Source organism: Rhinolophus sinicus, chromosome 3 (genome assembly GCF_057876585.1).
Source record: "Rhinolophus sinicus isolate RSI-liver-muscle chromosome 3, RSI-T2T, whole genome shotgun sequence".
NCBI classification, from domain to species: Eukaryota; Metazoa; Chordata; class Mammalia; order Chiroptera; family Rhinolophidae; genus Rhinolophus; species Rhinolophus sinicus.
In genome coordinates, this window is record NC_142503.1 from 63798945 (window position 1) to 63819397 (window position 20453).

Consider the following 20453-nt stretch of genomic DNA (forward strand, 5'->3'; position numbering starts at 1 on the left):
GCTGTAGAGTTCTGCAGCTCAGGTGGCCACGAGATCCCCGGAGACCCTCTTGGCACCCCTTTGGCAAGGCTGCCTTAAATGAACACTGTCCTTGAGAGGAGAAGGAAAAGCTTACAGGTGTAAGAGAGTCATTTTCACAGCAGACTTTTTCCCAAAGCACCTTACCTGAAAAGAACCATGTCAACCTCCCTCTAGTAACTAGGTGGCAAGAAGCACTTAAGCTCACAGAAAACAAAGCTCTTTTGAAAACTCTCCCCATGGAGACAACTGGAAAAGAGAATTGATAGAATATTAGTGGTCAAGTTTGGAACACATAAGTCAGCACTCTAAGTTGCTGGTAGCCATGACATTTAGGGATGCTAACGTGGTACTTGAACAGATTCACAGAGAAAACTTATTTCATAGAAAATCGAGAGCAGAGACTTTTAAATGTTTTCGGTTGTGTTAATCTACCATAGGGGCTTAATCACTGTTAAGCAAAAGTCTAAATTAACCCAATAGGGTTGTCAGTTCTGGATGGCTGCTTCTTAGGCATATTACTGTGAAACTCTCCAATCAAAATAAAAGATAGAAAAAAAAATCAGAAAACAAACGATAAAAAGACGCGTAGAAAACTTACGAGGTGCCATGCACCGCTCTACATACACGTTATCACAACCCTCTGAGGTGGGTACTGTCCCATTCATGAATGGGACACTGATGCTGGAGCGCTTTATAAACTTGCCCACGGTCTGTAGCTTTTGCGTGGCAGAACCAGGACTCCACGCCACGCTGTCAGGCTGGACTCCATGTCCTGCACTGCTTGTGAATGGCACGTCTCGCTGGGCACTTCACCACTAATCCCTGTGTCTGTCATTTCCCAGTAGCGGCTGCTGGGCTGTTCTCAGCCCCTCCCCAGGAAGAGTCTGTAAGCTCCTGGGGTCTCATCCTGCTCTGCCGTGGGCTGTCACTCAAACATCTTCATCTATGAAATGAAGGCAGTTGTTCTGGATACTGTGGATGGGCTCCATTAGCGCCATCATTACAGGATTGCCAAAGTCCTTCGATTATCCTCAAAATATCTACCGCTTGGGAAGTTACAGAAGTGCTAGGCATACAATAAATGTCAATAAAAGCACAAACTGAATTTAAAGAAATGTCAGGCTAGAGATGCTTTAATGAAGATGGAGAAATGATATACAACACGATCTTTAGGTTGCTGTCCTCACCACATCGTTGAGAAGAAAAAAGCTATTGCAAAAACAATTAGGAAATAAAATCAGAATCTGTCAGTTATGACAAGTAATAAAAGGAACTTTTTAAACCGTTTCATTCTATATTCCAAACCAGTATAGACCAATATAGGTGCTCATATTCCAGAGGTGACTCGAGGGGTAAATGCCAATGTTGGAAAGAGATGTCCCCTTTGAAGGTGGCCAGTAAGTTAATCATGGCAAAGGGATTCCCCAAGGAAGGTCAGTCTGCCATCGGTGACAAATACCTAAATCAAGACTTTGGCAAGATACAGTGGCAAGGCACAGGGAATGATCCAGCGGACTCCTGCACTCATCCAAATCCTCTGGCCACATGAACTTTAAAAATGACACACATGAAGAGCCTGCTTCATTCATCCTTTCAATACATCATTATTGGGTACCTTCTACGTGCCAGGCACGAGGCTAGGAGCTGGGGACACCCTAGTGAACAAGACAGTCTCTACGTTCACAGAACTTATTTAATTAGTAATAATACAACTAATGTTTAGTTATAATTGTAATAAATGCCACAGAGGACACGCATAACATGAAAGCATATACCAGGGTGACCTGAGTTAGTCTGAGGGGTTAGAGGAGTCTTCCTGGAGGAAGTAATGTTCAAGCAGAGATCTTAAGGGCAAGGAGTTCTCAGCTAAGTGAGGGAGGCGTGGAGGGCAGAGCTGGTGGTGCAGAAGGGGCAGCCATGATTGAGGACTTGAGAAAGGAGGCGCAGGGGTTACAGGAGAAGCTGAAGGCAGGCCTGTGTGCCTGCTGTGTGGACAGTGGGAGTGGCAGATGGGGCTGGCCGGGTAGATCACGCTGCGATCTAGACCACAGTGGAATTCTGTAAGGCCATTAGAACCCATGAAGTGTAGAAAGGCAGTTGGTCATTCTTCTAGAAGCCCCAGCTTTAGAACTCCAACATGGTGGCCAATTATGGGGGCTCATCTTTAGGAAGCTCTCTCCTGCATTTCGTAGACCCAGATAGGAATTTTTATCATCCATCTAACAAATGCCCACATTGTACCAAGTATCTAATTACAGGAAGACAAACCAGCCTGGCCGGCCAGTTGAATTAAACAAGCAAGAGTTGTAAGTGACACATCTCCACTGTCACAAGCAGCAGAATTCTGACCCCAACTTGAGAATTAAGCAATCATAAAGTATCAGCCACCTACTGCCTCTGCTAGCCTCCCGGCCTCATCTTAGAAACGTAAAACCAGTGGAGCAGGTACGGGAAGGCCGAGCATTCAATAAAACAAACCCCAAGCTCCACCTGGAAACCTCAAGCCTCTCTCTGCCTTTGTCCCCTTTGCAATCAGTCAAAATAGACCTATTCTCACCTGAAAAATAATGCTGTGACACTCCCCCTATTGCATTCAGCAGATAATGAATAATTTAGATAGCTGTTTTTCATGGAACTGCCAAGTGTTTTACAAACAATAATTAAGCCTCTTCCATACCAGTAAGAAGGCATATTTTCACTTTGCAGCTAAGAAAAGGTGTTGAAAGAGAAATACAATGTTAAATGTCTGCAGGGTGGGGCTGGGAAGGCTGCTGCCACAATTATAACATTAGGAACCTCATTCACCCTTGAGAGACCTCTTAAACCTAACGAGTCACTGCTGGCACTAAACATTCTAGGTTGTAATGCCAATGTTTAACTGAGGTTTATGTCCTTTCCTCCTCCATTATTCCTTCATAAAACTTGTAGAAACTAGAGATTAAGGATTCAGCTAGGAGAATGTCCTTATGTCTAATTCAGATGGGATACCTCCTAGTGCTAGTCTGTAGTGAGACAGCCTTTTTATTTGACGAGAAAATGGTGTGATTCCAAGACTCTACCTGCACTGCCCCAATATCCTTCAAATAGCCCACTGTTAACACTGCACACATTCAAAAAGAAAAACATACCTTTTCTCAAAGTATTTTGGCCTTCCTTCAAATTTATGTATCAATTCTGATGAAATCAACTCAGAATAACCCACTAGACATCATCCCCAAACCTCACTTTCTCATCTCCTTTGAATCAAAACAGTTTTTCTATCCTGTGTAGTGTTGTCAGAATTGTCACTCTGTGAAGATTATTCTAACCAAGTACCAACATATGAGGGGCACTTTGGAAAAGTGGTTAAGAACAGACACAGAGATCAGATTTGCCAGCCTCCATGGTTTAAGTACTATGTGATGGGCAAGTTTCTTCACATTTTAAGCGTCAATTTACTCACCTATAAAATGGGTATAGTAGGGTTGTGGTGAGGAAAAATGGGACAATGCATGCCAAAAGTGTGTAACCCACAGGAAACCCTCAATAAATGCTAACTATACGGTTATGTTCATTCCCCTAGGAGATGTTGCCTCAGGAGGGTATGTCCGACACTTATAAAATAGGCAAGGAAGGTCCTAGAGCAGATACCCTGCTCCCACTTTCTAGAGTCACCAATAAGTTATCTCTCTGTCCCAGGAAGATCACTTACATTAGGGCATCACAGAGCACTAATGGAGTTGTTGTTGTTGTTGTGGAGTTGTTGTTGTTTTTAAAGACACACTTAAGGGCTTTGAAATGAGACAACAGAAAAACAAGTACCAGAATTGCAAAGTTAACATTTTTATTGAACTGAAATTGGTGTATAACAAGGGCCACCATAGCTGCTGAGCTCAGTAACAGCTGGAAAGCCCCTGTGACATTTTTCCTTCGAGAGTCCTAACAGGGTTTGGCTGGAACTGAGAAACAGCATCGATCTATCTTTTTTAACACTTCAAAATATTCTGAAATGAACCTCACAGCCTTGTTCGGTTTTCAGGTTACAAAGAACATTGGTAACACCTTCTGTTGCCTTCATTTAGTAGTGTCAGTTATTACCCTTCCCCTAAACGTTCCTCTCAAAGTGCTGGCTACAATTTCCCCCATCCAGTACGTGTAAGAACAGGGTTTAGAAACACCCTGGCAAGTGATAAACTGTAAGAACCTCAAAAGTAGGAAAGGCATATACCAAGCATACATGACTCAACACTCACACTGTCGGAAAGACAATGAGCTGGCTGGAGAGTTTTGGCCACGTGCCGGCAGCAAAGAAGTAATGGAAAGTACAGGGCAACCAAGCAGAGGGCTGGAGCTAAGGGACCATTTGTGTCTAAGCCTCATTTCAACATGTTGCTTCCAACGTGCAAGTAGGCATTTGTTTTACATAATAAGATGAAATACTTTAAGGGAAAAGGAAACTCGAACAGTTAGAAGATCAATCAGAGATGAAAGAAAATACTGAAATTGTATAGTCACTGCATGGAGCAATGATACAAACTGATCATACTTTTGAGAGCCAACACTGAACATCTAGCACTATTTGGAGTCAACAGTTAACCCTGTAAAGTATTCCAAGAGAAATAAAACCCAACAAGACAGGAAACCAAACCCTCACATTAAAAACAAAACCACATCTAGTTAGTGTTCTTTTTGTTTTGTATTAAATCAGCTGCTCATTCAATCTAGAGTTAATTTATGGATGGTGGTAAAAATCTTCAAGAATGCCTTAAATTATTTTAGATGAAATGTGATGGAAAATATAACAACATAACTCATTCTCTCATCTTGACAATGCTATTTTACACTTCCTCTCTCAAAAAACTAAATTCTTCGAACAGAAGAGCTGATACTAAGTGGCCACCCATTCCTGCAGCAATTATTTGAGAGTAGCTACAAATACAGCAGTAGGAGATGAAGGATAATTATAAATAATTTAACAGGCTTATGCCAATGTTCAAAAGAGATGCAGCCTCAGGTAATAGCAAATTCAGAGATTTACGGCTCTCAGATTTGCAACTGATACACATTTTGTAAAGATCTGCCCAATGTACACAACAAACATCTAAATTAAGGCTTGTCTAGGTTGGTGGTCAAATCTACGGGTGTGCAATGCTGGATTTTTGTAAAGCATCTCCAGCTTCTATTATTACCCAATTTGTAAACCAGAAGATGTGCTGATGTGGGTGGGTAGAAGCTCCAAGGGTGAACAACTGGAAGGCTTGTTTGTAAAAAGTTCCGAAATAAGAGGTGGCAGTGAAACAACTGAGAGAGGGCCTCACATTATGTAGAGGGGAAAAGTGATTTGTACCTGCTGACAGGGACGGGCTTTAAAAAAAAAAAAAAAAAGCCAATAGTCCAACTTTAGTTCAGGACTTTGAGATGTAGAGACCTACAGTTTAGCACTACATCCAAGTCAATGGTTCTCATTCTTGAGCTTGCAAAATTCACCTGGAGGAAAGGTATGAGATGTGCATACCTGGGCCCCATACCCAGAGCTTCTAATTTGGGTCACGTCAGTGGTCCAAGTACCTTGCTTTTGAGAAACACCATTCATACATAGCAAACAGCAGTACACAGTCTTTGATTAAAAGGCCAAGATGTCCAAGAAAGAACACAGTGAGGTCATTACCTACTGACAACCCTTCAGCAGACTCCACAACAATATGAGGACCAAATTTACCCCCAGTTAAGTTTCCTTTCCTATTTTTTTTTCAACTGAAAGTTTGAAATCAATGAACATTTAATAATGATTGTGCCAATTCTGAGGTAAAAGGAAGAGCACCACGGGATCTCAATGGTAAAAGAAATAGAGTTTCCTAGGAAGTCCATGCTACAGAGAAATCTCATTTCCGCAGTAAAGTTATGGTGCACGGGGTCTTGTTTCAGGCTTTGTATACTTTTGTATACTTTTACTGTATTATCTACTCTTTCCAGTTCATGTTTTAGAAGAACTCCTAAGAGAAAAGTCCATCTACATGCTCTCTCGGGTTTTCTAAGATACTAACATTTTCTGGTTTACAGGGATACACACAAAGTTATTTATGTATTTTTTGGATGCTGGAGACAAACATCTTTATTAAAGATACTACCAAAATTTTGGCAAACATTTCAAAACAGATTTGTAAACATAATGCTTCCCTTTTTAACTGGCAGCACTTTGAAAAAAACAATACGATAAGACAACACAACTTGAATCAACATTAGTTCAAAATCCTTATATTTTTGACATAACTTATGTTCCCACATGATAAAACAAGTGATAGTTTAAATCAACGTCAACAGATAAACTCCATGAAATGAAAGTTTGTGCTGTTTGATGAATCACAGTATGTTATGGTAAATATATCCACTCTTTTTTATATTCCTGGCACCCAGGATGAAAAAAAAACTTTAAATATACATTTCATGTAAGTAATAGCTTCTTTGCATATCTCTCTTCAAAAAATACTTTATAGCAGTATATAAATAGGTTACCTACACATTTAATTTTATAATTTTGCCCCAAAACTATAGATCTGTTTCATTTTCATAACGTATCAATTTTGCCCAATAATAAAGCTGACAAACTGTTGAAATGGAAATGCTTTTGTCTTCCACAATAGAAGTAGCAATTTGACAGAAAAAAACTACAACAAAAAACCCTACAGTAACACTCGTCAGTTGTTTAACCTGAGCGTTTGGCCTACTGAAAGTAGCAGCTTTTTTTCCTTCATGCACGCTCACATCCACGCCACCTCTGCACACACAGGTCGCGCACACGCTTTCAGACGCTGGTAGGCCACAGTGTGCTTCCCACTGCCCCAGTCAGGTGGGAAGCAGTGTAGCTAACGATTCACCACACTATGTACACAACTAGCAAACACCTTAAGGCAACCATTGCAATGGGGGGTTAACCTGCAGGGCGGGTTTACTGTTCTGGATCAGGTCAGCCTGTACATACACATGTACATACTTATACATACTTATATACCTTCCTATTTCTTAACCCTCCAAAACAATGTTTTCATTTTTTTGTATTTTTGTGCAAATTTCTAAATATTCTACCATTTAAGGCAAAGAGTTTGCATTAAGAAAGGTCAGAAAATAGGCTTATGTTTATCCAAAAGCATTTCACCTTGCACATTACTTTTTTTTGTTTGTTTTTTTTTTTGTTTTTTAACACACATAACTTTGAAGTATGGACATTGGATCCCCAATATCTAAAAAAATCATGTCTAATGACAAGTTTTTTTAAGGGAGTAAAAACTAATTTGAAGTGTAGATACTGGATCCCCAATATCTAAAAATATTTACTTCTATTGACAAACACAAGTCTTGAGGGGGAAAAAGGACCAGAAAAAGCAGCTTCAAAAATGCAGGGAAGCAAAGTAAAAAGAAAAAAAAAAGGTAACTCAAGTTTACAAATACAGAAACTTTTAACAGGCAAAGTTTCATTTTTTTTAGAATCTTAGAGTAACTCATTTGGAATTTTAAATAAATAAGCTTCAGTTTATTCACATCTTCTGGTCAAGCAGAGTCCTAGTGCCATGACTGCGCTTGCTGTTGGTCAAATTCACCTATTAGTCTTTTGATGTGAGCCAGCTTGTTATGAAGATACTCGCATCTGTATTTTTCTTCATGGTAATTGGGCCTAGACTGCGAATGACAAAAACAGTGAGGCATCAGGTTGCGGAATTTGTAACACTTCCCAACTATATGTCAAAAAATCCCAACAGTGCTGATACCTACCTGCTTGATCTTCTGATATTCTTGTAAGACTTCTTCATGAACATTCTACAAAATTAAAAATTAGAAATCAGAAGTGAATTTTTTTCCCTTCAATATAAACAGCCAACACACATTTGGCATGTGTGTGGGAAATACTGATGACAGGAATGTAAATTGCTATAATCTTTAAGGAAGGCTATTTGGCAACTGCTATGAAAATAGCAAATGCAAAACTGACTCAGCACTTACACTTTTCTTTCCGATTTACTTGTACTTGAGTAAAATGACGGTGTAGTTACTGATTGCAGGACTGTTTACAAAGCAAAAGACAGTAAACAGAAATCTAAGTGTCCACTAATGCATATAAAGGATTACTAAAAGGACATTAAAAGGTGGAAAGTGTTTATATACATATATAAAAAATTCTCTAAGATGCATTATATTGTTTAGTGAAAAAAGCAAAGTGCAGAATCATTTATATAGTTTGATATTATTTGTTTAAAGGAGGGAAATAGAATATTATTATATTCTGAGAATTTCATTACTTCTAAGATATACATTTCTTCTCATTTGAATGAAATCTGATAAATAATAATGTATCATAGTTTAACTTACTGGGACATAAGACAATGATGTATCTTATAACTGATGACATCTTAGAATCAATTACATATGGTATATATGTGAATTTGCTTGTGTATATACATCTTATACACACACGCATACACACACACACCCACACCCATGAAAGAATAAATGGAAACCAGTACTACCGATTGCCTGTAGGGAGGGAAATTAGGTGGCTGGGGAAAACAGCTAAGCCTTATGTACCATATAACCTGAGGTATGATGGATCTAAGCAGTTTCCAAATGCTTACATTTATTTTGCACAATTCTGTAATCACCTCATTTTATGGATGGGGGTTTTGAGGAATTAAGTAACTTGCTCCAGGTCACACAGGTATTAAATGGCAGAGGTGGGAATCAAATCTAGGCATTCTAGCTCTAGAACCTGCTCCTAACCACTAAGCAATCTTGGAATTACATTTTAAATATAATTATAGTACACCGGTAAATAACTATATAGAAAAAAACCCTGAAACCACCATATCACCGACCTCTTGCAACCCGAAACATCAACTCCTCTGGCAAAATCTCCTCTAATTGTAGGCAGCTTGTTTAAGAGATCAGGCCCACTGCTGAAAGACATAAGGAATCTCTAGGGCACAGGTGCCCTCAAGCTGATTTCCCCATTGTGGGAAAATCCATTCTCACTGAGGTTCCTGTCAGAACAGTGGTAGTGGGCCGGATGGAGGCGCCATCCATGCCTGTGAGGTGTGACCGAGTTATCTGGCCTACACAGGGAGGGAAACATTCGTTTATATTAGTCAGTTTTGCTAAGAACTATGAGAATACTCAGGTCAGGCTTCTACTGCTCTTTGTAAGCTGGAGTAATATTACCACTCAAAGGGGGTGAAAACAGATTAATGCCTGTTAACACATGTCAGTCTCTGGAATAGCTGGAAGCGCCAAGCTCTTCTTCACTTAAACCTGAAACCTCTGTGGTATTAAGCCCCCTTTATATTCGATGTCTGCATTTTCCCTATTCTGTGCCGGATTGAGGTTTTTTAAAAAAAATTAATTACAATATTTTCTTGAAATAGCAATTCTGGGTAATTGTAGTCTGAGTTGAGTTGGCAATGCAATCAAGTATTTCGATGAATCCCAAATCCAACATTTTTTCCCTATTTAGTTGTATTTGGTATTTTTCTTGATACACATTATAGTAAATGTATATGTCACATATTTTATACATATTACGTTATATAAAAAAAGTTATTTTTTTCCACTGGCAGAAAAACATGTTCATTGTGTTGACTTATTTTCGATAACCATTTCCAGTATTAGTCCTAGCTAATTTTCAATGAAAGCCAAAAGTGGCAGAGAGGCTGGTCAGTGAGACTTGCTCTGAAGGCTCATAGGATGTGTGGGGACGGGCGGGGCAGAGACAGAAAGGAAAACATGATGGTCAGTTCATCTGGGAAGAAACATGCTGACCTGATACTCTTTGGAGCCTGGAGAAAGTCGCTTTCGTTGGGCATCCAGGCTGATGAATCTTCTAGCTACAGTCTCCATCCTGGCGTGCAAGGCCCTGTACTCATCATACTCCGCATTGAAATCATCCTTGTAGTTTTGGCGTTGCTCATAGGAGACGATAGCAATATATTTTCTAATAAGGAAAAAAAGAGAAAAGATAAATGGAGAGTAGTTACAGAGTAAACATAATGCACGAATTGCAGATTAAAGCCAAATCTCTAGAAACTATATCCACGCACGTTTCCCTAGATCGCATGGTGCTTTGCCACTGTTAGCTGCCCCATCGCTCCTTCAGAGACCTTCCAGGTGAAATGATCCCACAGAAGAGCTTAAGAGTTTCAATGAAGGAGAGTAAATGTAAAAAAGACACGGTGGCAGTGGAATTCAAGTACAACTATGTGAAAAGAAAACAACACTCACATAGATCTAGCTTCCTAAACCTTTCTTTACCCAAAATAATTCATTATCACACTAGCAGCAGAGGCCAACCATCTCTTCTGAGACTCATGGAGGCAGGAGAACTTGATGGATGACGTGAAACCAGGAAAATGTCACATAGTGACTAAGTGCTGAAGTCAAGCTCTCCTTAGACCTGCTGCTTTCTGAGAAGGAGTCTATTTTCTGGCCTTTCACGTCTGCTGTCATCTAGGCACCTACGGCGTGTTTCCTCTACCCCTTTCCTCCCATTTCTGACAAGGCAAATACATAAAATACAAAAGGGAAATTGTTCCTCAGTTTTTAAAATCAGACATCACAAAAAAAAAAAAAAAAAAGAAAAGGTATATTTCTTTAGTTATTTTGAAACATTTAGATGTCATACTCTGTAGAACGAAAGTCAGTGTTATACTATTAGTCTAATATACTTAATAAAAATGTCACAAATCCATTTTACTTCGGAGTGTGAATACTTCTAGGGACCAGGTGAGTAAAGGCCATTTCCCTAGAGTGTCGGTTTATTCAGTGTAAGTAAATTAAAACAGCACTTTCATATTAAAACAGGGTTAATATTATTTGTTTGTGGATCGGGAATGGGGGTTACATCAGGGTCTGGTCTTTTACTCTGTGCTTGCTTCTGTCATGGATGGCAAAATTCCCTTGACTTTCTGGAGATAAAATAGAGATTTCAAAGCAATTTGAGGCAGGTGGCAGGAGCTTCAGAATGCACCCAGGGGGTACCCAACATTCTTCACGGTGGGACAACCTTGGGGTTTAGTCCTCTCCAAACTGGTTTTAGATAATCCGACTAGCTTTATTTAAAATGTGATAGCAGAGATGCCTGGGTGGAAATGGGAGAAAAGTGCTGCGATGAGCAAGCTTAATGTTCCCATCAATATTTCTATTCATGCTGAGTTAGACGCTGTGGAGGATGCATTTTCTAAGTGTAACAGAGTAGTAGTATGCTGATTGAAAGCTGCCCTGCTTGTGTGTTTGCTGTGAAAGAAACATAGCCAGCCAACAGTGAAGCGGTCCTCTCCAGGCATGGGCTGTCCTGACCGTACATCACAGGGAGCCCCGTGGGGAGAAAGTGGTCCCTGGGGAGAAGCATATGTAAGCAAAATGGCTAAACTGATCATACAACTCAGGTTCAATTTGTTATACAAAATGTTTATCCTGTTTTCCCAAACCACACTCTTAGCATTTCATTTAATAAATTCCTTGGGAAAAATAACAAACTGGCCAACAGTTGTGTTGCTAATATAGAAGATTATTTGATTATACTGGCATTTTCATGAAAGCATTTTACTAGTTTTAACAAAAATTGTGAGTCCTACAGTTGGCTCTTAATGCTGTGATGGAATAAAATTTTTAAAAGTTTGGATAATTCACAATCACAAGTAGCAAAAATATTCTTATGTAAAAATTAGGAATACTCTGGTTAAATATGAATTATTCAGAGGCTGATGAGTAAGGTTTTATAGTATGGTCTTTTGGTTTCTTATGAAGCAACTTAGGTTTAACGTTTATATTTTTGGTGATTTTTCTGAAAATTCATGCTTTCTCACCTTTTTTAGAAAAAATTCTTCATATAAAACCTAGTTTTTAGTTAAAACAAATTGCTTTTACTTAAATAAATTAAACAAACGATCACATAGGCCTATGTACTTTTGTGATTTTAAAAGAGCTAGGAACAGGAAAAACGTATAGAAATGCAGTGAAGCAGATGTAGCAACCATCCTTAGACTGTTTAGTTAAAAATTTTATTTAAGATACAGAATTAACTGATTAGGCTGACAAAACACAGCCTGAATCCATGGGGAAAAAGTTAGAATTATTTTTTGGTCTCCCCACATGATCTGTCATACATAACAATATATATCACTATGACAAAAAAGAGGAATTCAAAATCCATCACAAGAAAACAAGAACACAGTCCTACAGTTGTCATTTGAGGGGGGTGCCTGCCTTCACAGGACTTTTAAGGTGAAGCGGGTTTGCAGTTGGAGAGGTGAACCTCCTCGTGAGTGGGGAAAGGTACTGTCCCCCACCCGACCCTTCCTGAGCCAACTCGGTGGTGGCTGCTGCCCCACAGAACTCTAAAATCATACAGTACCTCACAGGAGAGAGTACTCAGCATGGTTTCTTGGGTTCCTTTTAGTTAAGAGGTGAAAAACCAGCATTATGGTTTCATGCTGCATCATTCCCCAATAAGTACAGCTTCACACTACTGTTAAGCAAAAGTAACACATTTTAAATGTAAAATGTTCTCTTCTCTGGAAATGAACATTTCACAGGACATGGTGGACTAAATAGCATAGTTTAATTTTGTCCACCGTGCGATGCTTAAATGGAGATAAAAATGTTCGTACAAGCCCAGATTCCATTTTCCATTCTACATTGAAACTATTAAGCACAGTTTTTCATTTTTAAAGCTATCGACAGTCAGATCTGTTTGTCAGATCTTTCACTCTCCATTTTTCCAGCTCTTGCAACTTAATGATTTTCTTCCTATAGAAGACTGTGAGTCTGTAAAAACGCTAGAATTATGTGTCCAAGTTATAATTTCTGTGATAACCAGTTACAAAAATGTCCCCAGCTCAGCGTTTAAAACCTTGTCATAACAAGAAAAACATTATAACCTGTACTAAAGAGAGATGACCAAATTTTACCATTCTCTCCTCTTAAAATTAATTTGATGGCAGAGCTTTATTTAAATAAAAACCAATCTATCTTTACTTTGTATTAACCGCCGGGGTTTAAGCACTTTATCAGTAATATGCACAGGGAATGACTGTGCATTGATAGACTGTCAGCTTTGAAGAGTCAGATCCCTGAAATCTTTCATAATCAAATGGTTGGCCTGGCCCTGGAACAAAGGACAGGCTTCTCTATACTTACAAGGCCACCAAGCAGAGCTCAGAGAAGGGGAGGCACAACCTGCTCAAGCTGACAAGGGTGGATGGGGGACAAGCAGGCTTAATGGCAGCCTTTCAATTGCAGGGGTGGCTCCAGGACTCTATTTCTGGAACTTCTTACTTTTCTGATTTGCAAATTAGGGGAACAGAATTGGCAAACTTTCTAAAATTAAACAGTCCTCTCCCACTGGCAGACATCTGAACTTACATTAAATAATCGGGGAGTTCAATTGTTGAAGAAGTCTCCGTAGAGGCAGTGCAACCCTCTTTAACTCCTACGGAGAAAAAAGAATTCAAGTGTTCATCAAACAGTATGGTTATAAAATGCCTATAATTCTAAAATAGATCAGAAACATCTGGAATACTTTTCCTCAAATTATATTCTTCCATCTCAATAAGCAACAGTGAGCAAGGAATACAATTGACCGGGAACAATGGAGGCCCTATGACCAGGGCCAGCAGAACTGACGCCAGGCATTGAAAGCACCCAGCGACTGCAGTGTCTGCACAATGAAGGAATTCCATCTCAGCCCAAGGTCAATCTTCTATTCTCTCAACAACAGCTGTGGCATCTGCCCAGCAATTCAAAGACTGTGGTGGCAGATGCAGCCAGACAATGGGAGATACAAACTTTACATCAACATCTACTGTTCACAGGATTCAAACAAGGCAGATGAGACGAGGAAGTCAGGTAGCAGACTGTTTCGGTCACCGTATTTTTACTGTTCCCCTTCTGGTATGCAGACAGGGGACCTGGGGAGGAGGTGTTCCCATCGGCTTAAAAGTAATTTAAAACAAGTTATTACTGAATGCTGATTCACACTCCTCTAATCTCTGACCCTCATAATAACACAGATTTGTTTTTAAAAGGACAAATAAATAGATAAACTGCTAGTCATTCAGGACTACGCTGTGGAAGTGTGTAAAATCCCTCAACATTCTATTTGACTGCACCATTTCTAAAGAGGGTATGTTTATTAGACTTTTTACTAGGGTAATTTTTTTTTTTTTTTGTCACTCAAAATAGAATTAAAGTAATAACTCAAACCCTAACCCTGCCTGCCGGCAAAACATACATGTTCAATATAAAACAAAAGTAAATATCTGACAGTTTTTTGGTTTAATATTTTAAAGGATAAAACACACTAAACAAGTTATGCAGATTGTGGACTTATTGTTCATATTCTCACACACACACACAGAGCAGCCCCCCTTATCCACAGGCAATATGTTCCAAGACCCCCAGTGGATGCCTAAAACTGCTGACAGGACCAAACCCTATACGTACTATGTTTTTCCCTAGACATACACATATACTTTCTGGCTTCTTTTTGGACCATCTGAATTGCCTGCATCACTACTCTGGTGCTAGGCGGCCATTATTAAGTAAAATAAGGGCGACTTGAACACAAGCCCTTGGGATACCCCGACAGTCGGTCTGCTAACTGAGATGATACTAAGTGACTGACTGCAGGTAGCATATACAGGGTGGAGACGCAGACAAAGGGCTGATTCACATGCTAGGTGGGGCGGAGCGGGACACTGAGGTCCCATCACACTACTCAGAACGGTGCACAATTTAAAACTCATGAATTATTTCCGTAATTTTGCATTCAATATTTTTGGACTGTGGTTGACTGCAGGTAACTGAAACCATGGAAAGCAAAACCATGGATAAGGGGGGACTACAGTATATTTGATTTAGATTTGGATCAAAGAGCTTGTTTTTACAACAATCTGAGTCTTAAAGGAAAAGGCATCAAGTGCAGTCCCTGGCTTCTCCGTTGCCACAGACACCAGATAAGTTCCAACAGGTACAGGGAACGTGGGTCTGGATCTGTCCTCAGTTTGTGATGAACTCAATCGTCTTTGAAAGGTACTATATCTTCAGTGAAGGACTGAGAGACTAGGTCTGCTTCTCCAGACCTCGGGCTCTAAAAAGGCCTCCCCATACTGGGATACCGTCCTGCCATCACTAGCCTCTGACTCAGGACCACCACCGGAGAGGGGAAGTGTGGACAGTGGGGTGTACGCAGCAACCTGTTTACTAACTCTGAACATGAGGTTTTATTACCTCTTGCCTTTTCCTAACCCGGCAAATTCAAGTACCATCGAATTTGAGGGCAAAAGCTTACACCTATCTCTTGGGCCACAATGTAGTATGATACTGATCTAAATATGTCAACAGATATGCTTTGACATGCAATATACTTAATCGAGGTCAAAAAGGTGCACTGTATCACAGTATTCTACAATCGAACCTTCTCTCATATGGTGAAAATGGTCAGTTAAATCTAAGGATTATAGACTTTCAGTATTCCAGGCAAATTATAGAAAGACCATACTCCTTAAACTCTATTCATTAAAGTATTTTCCCAGGGGAATTTTGCTTACTTATGCTGGGTTTAAAACTGACAGCAATGCAAAGTAAAGGGCTTGGGTATTTGATGTGCTGGCATGCAAGATATTAACTTTTGGAGGACAACTCTTTTTTTATTTTTTAAATAAGAAAAATTAATTCTGTCATTAGATTTTAAAGATCATTATACCTCAGGGAAGCAGTCTTTCTACTGGTTAACTTCTCTTCAGAGGTAAAACATTATTTTAAGCTTCTTTGAGTCTCTAGCTATTTGGCTTTTAAAGCTTCCAAAAGCTTGAAATGATTAATTTTAGTAATAACAACTGATGTTGGTTTACTAAAACAGTGTTCTCAAAGTTGAAAAAAAACTTCTTAAAATCTCTCCAGCGCATCGCCAACAGCCTTGCATAAGACAAATTGCTTTTACTCTGAGTGCAGATGACGTCACAGGCCTGCAAATGTAATTTTACCTTGCCTGTTTTATAAAGAATTTGACATTTCCCCTGTGCTGATATTAATTAAAGCAAGGGTGACCCTGTTTCTTTGGCAAAGAAGGAAATGAGTATTTTTATTGCTAATTGTGTGTCTGGTTAAATCAGTTCAAGAATGGCATTAATAGGTCATGTTGAGGTTGCACCATGACAGTTACGGAAAAGAGCAACAAAAGCCCACCTTCCAAAAGGGGTCTCTGGAGGATGACAAGAGTCATTTTCAAATGTCACCGTCTTACTAACAAATATTGAATGTTTTGTTAACATTAAATTAACAAATGCTTAACAGTTGGCTGAAAAGAGACCCAAAATGACTGCTATAAAATGCAAGAAAAAAATCTGCTCAAAAACACAATACTAAGATTAACGACTAAACGGTAGCTTATTTGGTGAAAAAGCATTACTAATTATAAACAGCATGCCCTCACACTCATGACAGTCCCCTCTTCCCATTTATTTACATGTGAAGTCGGTTTATACTTGTGTCACATACCTTCACTGGAATCTGGACTGGAGTTATTGAGCTTGGCAATTTCCTCCTCTCTTTTAAGGTCCTCGCCCTTCTCCTCAATCATCTCAGTGTCGTGCTTCCTTATTTGGTCCTTTTCCTTGTGTTTTTTAGACTTCTTTTTGGACTTTTTGTGAGACATTGAATGGTTTTCTTCCATAGGTGTTGGACACTTTAGTAGAAGTGAACCAGGGGGTAAGGTTTCCAGAGAAGTCCTAGAGGTATATTTGTCTTGCTGGTCCTCATAGATACTCCCATTTTGACTGAAACTGTCGACAGGTAGGTCTTGAGTCCCCCGGCCTTCTGGAGTGCTAGGGGAATTGGAGTTAGAATTTACAGTCTGAGGAGGATTGGAGACGGGCAGGTGGGTTGAAGGCAGAGGTGGGGCAGTGGGAATGGCAGCTGCCGCAGGGGGCGGCAGGAGGCCTGCAGCAGATTTGTCACTGGTGGAATTCAAATGACCATTTAACGTTGGCGGCACTCTATTTGTTAGGTGAGATATCCGAGCTTTTTTATTCATTAAGGGATCAATGAAATCTGAATCTAAAAGCCGTTTCTGGGGGGGAAAAAACAGGAAAATATATGAGCCAATCTGCTCTAAAACTCAATACATGCATCACTGGTTACAAGAACAATTGCGTAATTTTATTTACACTTAAGTTTATCACTGGTGTTGTATTAAACCTTTCTCCAAGGTTAAGCAAAAACAAACAAACAAGCCACAAAAACAACAGTGAAATAAATTGTCATGTCTAATGTAAAAAAGCAGAATCTGACAAATACGTATTTCTTGGAGTGCTTTTATTTTCTGATTGTACAGCCCCACCCTAAGCTCCTTGAGAGACTATGCCAATTTATGTGAATTATCCCACTCCGGAGAGTATTAAATAGAGGTGGCTTCCTTCCTCTGCTGCCCATGGCTGACCTAGTTATATTAAGTGAGAGGAGGAAGCAGTTTGTACCATTTCACTGTCAGAAGTAACGAGTAGGTAAAAGGCAATAAGCCTACGCCTATTCAATCTCCTCTGATGTGCTAAGATGTTCCCGTTATGAGTATTTCGGCTGCCATTTATTATTTCACATGCCTGAAGATGGGAACAGCCAGCCAGCATTTTCAGAGTAATTTCTCTAAGTATCTTTATCTTTGTTGAAATACTATTGATTTTTTTCTCCCTTAAATATCTCTTCACTGGGTTGGGAAATAAGCCTTAATAAGGCCACATAATGATATGGAATTCCTGTTTCAAAAAAAAAATTTAAATCACGCTAATACTAGCCTAATCCAGCAATAACAATAATAGTATTTAAATTAAACAGGAAATTCAGACAGTTGAAAAGTATGAAGCATACAGCCAACAAAATACTGTGGCTTCAACTTCAGCTTGAAAGCAAATAAGCGAATCATCCCATTCATTTATTCTGTTTTCAATTCTGCGCCTTTGCTTTGGCACCCAGTGTACACTAAGATCAGAACTCTAAGTGGCTCGTGGTGGTTGCCATTGCCCTCGAGGCTTCTGTAGACAGCGGACGTGCAGGGGCTGAATGGCTTTGATGTTGTGGCTCCTTGTGCCTCACAAGAGGTCACTAACATTTTCTGACGTGTGAATAGCCTTGGCCCAGGGCACGCTCACTGCTCTCCACACAGCTGTCCTGTCTCCCCAGTCCTTGGGAGGAGGGTCCAGAGAGAGGAGCGTGTTGTCAGCAGGTGGAGGGGAGAGAGATCGGTCCCACCGTCAAACCCAAAGAGCCGGGACACCGAGCGAGATCAAGGCTGGCAGGCCCTCTGAGAACCTCGCAGGCTTCAGCTCAGACACTATCCAGGATCTCCCCACCTTTTTCCAGGATAAACTGAATCTCTTGGGGGACACTAAACTGGATTAAAGTCGAATTGGAGTATGCTGATTGGGATCTAATCAAAAAGTGCTTTATGAAAAGATGTATGAAAACGGCAGATTTTTTTCTTTATTAGCTAATTTAAAAAACATTCTCCCCCAAGAGTATTTTCCTGGAATATAAAATTATATATATCAGGTAAAATTAAATATCTTCAATTTCCTATATAATCTGAGACTGTGTACGGGACTGGATACGTAGAATAAGTGGGCAAGTAGATAATCATAAAACAGAACGTAACCTATGAGAATGGAAAAGCAGGCAGACATCATGTGCTTTGACAAGCAGTGCTGTGCAGTGGAGGGGAGCTCTGGGCTGACAGCTGGGCCCCGAATGCCGGACTGAGCTCTGCCATGAACTGGCTATGTGACTTCGGGTTGGCGAGCTGTGCAGCTGCGGTGAGCCTGGGTTCTCTCATGTAGAAATCAGAGGGCATGAACTAGACTGCCCCTACGCCTTTCAGGACTATGATTATATAATTTCATAAAATACCTGAGGAGAAGATGCAGTGTCTCTGCTAGTACATACAGGAGATTCTGAGTGGCTGGTGCTGGCAGCATTCTGACATGGATTTAGTTTTCTGTAAAGGACACACATGTTCAGCTATGGAGACAGTTTTTACAGAATCACAATAGAAAGCTTACCCTTGCTTCTCTTTTCCTATCTCCATACTAAAATAACAAGGACTAAAATAATTACTTATTTGCATCATTTATTAAAGAAAAAAATAAAGAACTTACCTTGAGAGCACTGACTCTAATGACCGTCTGTCTATTTCATTGTATCCAGGCCAGTCTCTTTGAAGCTCTTTAAAAACATAATCCTTTAAGGTATATGAGAGGTCCTTAGGATTCAGATTGGCTACCTGGTACATGGTGTGAAAACAGAGCATTAGAACTGTTTGCTATTTCCTAACCTAGAACAAGCAACCTTTTGGATTTAAACTGAAAACAATTATATCAATTGGCCACAAAGGGACCGCTAGTTTTGCATACGCCAGATCTTAATAAATGCTGCTCAACTTCATTTGGGGAATTAAAACTTTATATACATAGTTAAATTTTTTCCCTGAATGGCCCACTGCATTTGTCATATTTCTAATCAAATAGTAAGCACACAGGCAAAAAGTGGAGGAAGATTTTTTTAAACAATTTTTTTCTAGTCAAAGGAATCCCAAAACAGTTATGTTATCAATTTCATCATCATCATTATTCATTATTATCTACTTTTGAGTCAGTAAAAATCTTTGGTCACTTGTATGAAGTAAAAACCCAAGAGTGCCCAAATGTTAGGTTATAAATTTTCTCTTCAGTATCAACACAAATTATCTCCATAAATAGTATGGATTCTGATAACTGTGTTTGCCACTTTCTTGGATAGCTAAGCTTGCTCCTTGTAGCTGCTGGTTCTTCTGAAGAACCACTTATTCAAAGTCCTTGAAATTCCTGAAAACCGATAAATGGAAACATAAACCAAAACAACCCTCAAATTACTGTTATTAGCCAGCCAATTTATTCCCAGTGTAATCTTTTCTTATCCCTTAACTACAATTCCTAGAGTACCCAGGCCTAGCTTCCATTACCAGCACAAATGTACAAATTGAAGTGCCAAACCAAGAGTTATTTTTAAGGCTGGCCGAAAGGTATTCTTCCTGTCATTTCCTACTGGAAAGGTCTTTTTAATAACTTGACCTCTTTCTGTGTTTTTTAACTATCAAATATATATGCTGTTCTCAAAGCTCAGCTGAATACTAATCTAATGTTAATGTTGTTATAAAGTAGAAAATGGTAGGCTTATCTTAAAATTCAAATTTGCAAATAAATTAATATGATACAACCAGATTTCTCAAAATGGAATAAATAAAAACAATCCTTAGATTTTCTATTATCCTGAGTACTATACATACTAACACCCCAGAACTAGAGATTATGGTTTTACTCTTTCATATAATTTAGTGTCATGTTTGAATGTAAGAGAGAATAGAAAAACAACTTTGGAAATGTTAC

The 20453-nt window shown here is 39.4% G+C and overlaps 1 protein-coding gene across 1 annotated transcript in view; it reads right to left on the reverse strand.

The window, feature by feature from the left end:
• Positions 1-3827: 3827 nt before the first annotated feature.
• ELL2 (elongation factor for RNA polymerase II 2) overlaps positions 3828-20453 on the reverse strand; it is a 70911-nt gene continuing 54285 nt past the window's right edge. The window contains exons 6-12 of the mRNA XM_019727992.3: positions 19188-19312; positions 18940-19027; positions 16540-17110; positions 13405-13471; positions 9805-9976; positions 7768-7812; positions 3828-7674 (exon numbers count right to left, since the gene is read on the reverse strand). Of these exons, the coding sequence (XP_019583551.3) occupies positions 7558-7674; positions 7768-7812; positions 9805-9976; positions 13405-13471; positions 16540-17110; positions 18940-19027; positions 19188-19312 (1185 nt within the window). The 3' untranslated portion in view covers positions 3828-7557. The remainder of the gene's footprint in view (positions 7675-7767; positions 7813-9804; positions 9977-13404; positions 13472-16539; positions 17111-18939; positions 19028-19187; positions 19313-20453) is intronic.